At 42.3% G+C, this 3,842-nt stretch overlaps 1 protein-coding gene across 1 annotated transcript; it reads left to right on the top strand.

Moving 5' to 3' along the window:
* Positions 1-730: 730 nt before the first annotated feature.
* LOC121228986 (uncharacterized) lies at positions 731-3,311 on the top strand. The gene is made up of 5 exons (XM_041112036.1): positions 731-962; positions 1,066-1,179; positions 1,568-1,992; positions 2,035-2,622; positions 2,667-3,311. Exons 1-5 carry the CDS (start codon positions 731-733, stop codon positions 3,309-3,311), a joined length of 2,004 nt encoding a protein of 667 aa, XP_040967970.1.
* The last annotated feature ends 531 nt before the right edge of the window (positions 3,312-3,842 follow it).

Genomic DNA, 3,842 nt, shown 5'->3' with positions numbered 1-3,842 from the left:
CCAAGCAGATGTGCTAGGAGTTAATATGAGTTGGAATCAGATCGGGGGCGAGAGTTAGCCTGCCTTCTTAGGAAAGTAAAAGCTTTGGGTGTTAGGGCAATACCGTATATGTAATTCTTTTTATGTAAAAATTTTGTTTTTCAGTGAAGTTTTCTAAATGAATTGAATTCGAATCGACGTCTCTTTTTGCATTCATGTCATGCATTTGCATTACATTGCATCACATAACATCATATACACAAAAGACTTATTAATTAGTGGCCATTTATCTAGTTACCCTGGAACACCAGTACTACACACGAAGGAAGACAAAGGATATGGATCAGAGGTTTGAGCAAATGCAAAGGAGATACAATAGCAACTGCAGGCTCAGATGCAAGAGCAGCTGGCTAAGATCCAACAGGAATGAGAGACAAATGCTGGAGTCCAGAGAAAATGCTAGAATCGCAAATAGCATGATAAGCAGCGACACAACTGTTAAAGGAGGTTGACAAAGAAAAGGCCTATGGTTGACACGAGAATGACAATGAGATCCGCTGTCTACAAGTTTGCGCAGCAAACATGCAAACAACACAAGGTGTCTGTTAATGTCCAACCTCTTATCAAACTGGTATCAGTACCAGTAAACATCCAGCAGGATCGAGCACCAACCTAAGGATAATTAGCAACCCCCAGGTCCTAACTTCGACGACGCAGCAGAGGTGGAAAAAGAAAAACAGAACTGCCAACAATGGAGACCAATATAATGGTTGGTGAAGAGTTCAAGGCGTTGGAAAGTGTTGATAATTACTGCGGAATGGATGCCAGAGAGTTGAGTCTAGTCCCAGATTTGGTATTACCTCTCAAGTTCAAAATACCAGAATTTGAAAGATACAACGGAACTAGTTGCCCTGAGGCTCACATCACGATGTTTTGTCGGAGAATGACGGGTCATGTCAATAATGATCAGTTGTTGATTCACTGTTTTTAGGACAGTTTGGCTGGGGCTGCGGCCAAATGGTACAATCAGTTGAGTCGTACCCAAGTTAAGTCATGAAGGACCTAGCTCAGGCCTTCATGAAGCAGTAAGGCCATATAACAGATATAGCACCGGACCGGATCACACTCCAGAATATGGAGAAGAAGCCAAGCGAAAGCTTCCGGCAGTATGCTCAGAGATGGAGAGATGTCGCTACACAGGTCCAACCACCGTTGCTAGAAAAAGAAACAACCATGCTCTTCATCAATACATTGAAGGCGCCTTTCATTACTCATATGTTAGGTAACGCAACCAAGAGCTTTGCAGACATAGTAATGTCTGGCGAAATGTTAGAAAATGCATAAGATCAGGTAAGATAGAAGTTGGAGAGAAACGAAAAGGTCAGCCCCGAGGAAAGAGAGAATGAAGTAGTAATGTGAGCTCAGGCTACGCAAAATCGCCACTGTTAATCAGTCAAGGCGATAGTCACAGGCCAGCAGGCCTCACAAGGCGGAGCCTAACATGAGACAGAATACAGAGAAGTTTCAATTTACTCCATACCAGTGACATATAGGAAGTTGTACAAAAGTCTGTTTGATGCATATGTAGTGGATCCTTTCCACTTAGAGCCATTGCAGCCCCCATACCCTAAGTGGTACGATGCAAATGCTCAATGCGAATACCACGCAGGGATTACGGGGCACTCGATAGAAAATTGTACCTCGTTTAAAAGGTGCGTGGAAAGGCTTATCAAAGCAGGTGTTCTAAAATTTGATGATACACCTGGTACAGGAAATCCGTTGGCCAGTCATACTCATAAAGGGGTAAACGCGATAATTGAGAATGTGGGGAGAAAAGTCAAGCTGAATATCGCGGAGGTGAGAACCCCATTGAAGCTAGTTTGGAATGAAATGCAGAAGAGAGGTTTAGTCCCGCAAGGGTTGGGAGATAAAATCCAAGATACACGGAACTACTGTGAGTTCCATCATGAGAAAGATTACGAGATCCAGAATTATATTGAGTTCAGAGCCCTAGTATAGGGTCTAATCAATAATAAGGAATTGGAGTTCTTTAAGTCTGTCGAAGAGGGTGATGTATACTCGCTAGGAGGAGAGTCGAGTGAAGAAGGCGGCAGAGCCAGCCGTCCAATGATAATTATTTCGAAGCTTAGAGTTAGTGAAGTAGAAGCAAGAATTACACCAAGAGTTATAATCCAGAAGCCAACAGCTTCCCCTTATAAAGATAGCCATAGGGTGCCTTGGAATTATAACTGTAGTATAGCAGTTTCAAAGAAGGAGGGTTCGATTAACACGCCAAACATAGAAACCGAACCAGCAAAAAGGAAACTCGTCATGTTTAGGCAAGAAGCAGAGAGATCAGAACCACTAGTTAATGGGCCAGTAATGGAAAAGGAAGCCAAGGAGTTCTTGAAGTTCCTAAAACACAGCGAGTATAATGTTGTGGAACAACTACACCAACAACTGAATCGCATATCGGTATTGGCTCTGCTGTTAAATTCGGAGGTCCACCGCAACGCATTGATAAAAATGTTGAACGAAACCTATGTTGCGGATGACATTTCAGTTAACAAATTGGATCGTCTCGTCAACAACATAAGCGCTGACAATTTCATCTCCTTCAGCGATGATGAGATACCACAGGGGGTAGGGGGTCTATTAAGGCTCTACATGTCACTACACGTTGCAAGGGGTATACGCTACCCGGAGTACTAGTTGATAATGGGTCCGCATTGAACGTGTTGCCGTGGGCTACATTAAACCGTTTACCTATAGACAGTTCTCATATGAAGACGTGTCAGAACATAGTAAGAGCATTTGATGGCACAGAAAGGAAAGTAATGGGAATGATAGAAGTACCTCTTCAAATTGGCCCAAACACGTATGAGGTAGATTTCCTCGTGATGGATATTAAGCCTTCCTATAACTGTCTATTAGGAAGACCTTGGATTCATTCAGTTGGGGCAGTGCCATCCTCGCTGCACCAGAAGCTAAAGATGGTTACTGAGGGTTGGCTAATAACAATAAATGTGGAGGAGGACATTATTGCATCAGTTACCAGTGATACACCCTACATAGAGAATGACAACGAAGCAGTTGAATGTTCATTTCGATCATTAGAGTTTGTAAATGCAACGTTTATAGCTGAAGGAAACAGGATTCTGATACCTAGGATATCAAGGGCTACGAAAATGAGCCTGCAGTTGACATTTGGGAAAGGCGCGTTACCTGGCAGAGGACTCGGAAGCACCTTCGTGGAAAAGTTAGAGTGCCAGTCCTGGTTGGCAAGTGGGATCGCTTCGGTTTGGGATTCAGGCCAGATGCAAGCCAAGTGAAGAAGGAGTTTGAAAGGAAACAAGAATAGCGGAGAGCGAGATTGAGAAGGACAGAAGTCAGGTGGAACCGATGAACTTCCCCCACATTTCCCAAACATTTGTATCTGGAGGGTTTATTCATTCCATACAGCATAAGGTGAAAGAAGGAATAACTGAAGATGCTAGGGGAATTTGGAGCATCAATGCCATATTTGAAGAGGAAGCAATGGAAAGAAATTTATCAGGCATTTGCCCGTATGAGCCTGGGAGTGTTTTGAATAACTGGACTGTAGAAGAAATTCCTGTAATCTTTAGAGATAACACAGAGTAATATTCAAAACCCACTTGTTGTCTTCTAGCCTAGGGACAATAAGAATCTTTTGTGAAATAGGCTCATGTTTAAACATTATTATTTTCAATAAAAATGCATTTTCATATATCGGTTCGAGCAATTATTCTTTCTTCCTTTTCATTTCATACATAATCATACCATACAGAGGAATTATTCACTTCGTTTTCTTTTGGTATTCTCTTATACTCATAATAGGCCCC

The sequence above is a fragment of the Gossypium hirsutum genome, chromosome A05 (genome assembly GCF_007990345.1).
Source record: "Gossypium hirsutum isolate 1008001.06 chromosome A05, Gossypium_hirsutum_v2.1, whole genome shotgun sequence".
Lineage (NCBI taxonomy): Eukaryota > Viridiplantae > Streptophyta > Magnoliopsida > Malvales > Malvaceae > Gossypium > Gossypium hirsutum.
Note: the sequence above shows the minus strand (reverse complement) of the source record. Positions and strands in the feature narration are given on the sequence as shown.

Bases quoted from the DNA above. Each gene is read 5' to 3' on its own strand.
- LOC121228986 (XM_041112036.1), top strand. From the start codon at position 731: ATGGAGACCAATATAATGGTTGGTGAAGAGTTCAAGGCGTTGGAAAGT. The intron at 1,180-1,567 runs GTCCAACCACCG...ATGCATATGTAG, and splicing joins GGAGAGATGTCGCTACACAG to TGGATCCTTTCCACTTAGAG. The intron at 2,623-2,666 runs GTAGGGGGTCTA...ACACGTTGCAAG, and splicing joins ATGATGAGATACCACAGGGG to GGGTATACGCTACCCGGAGT.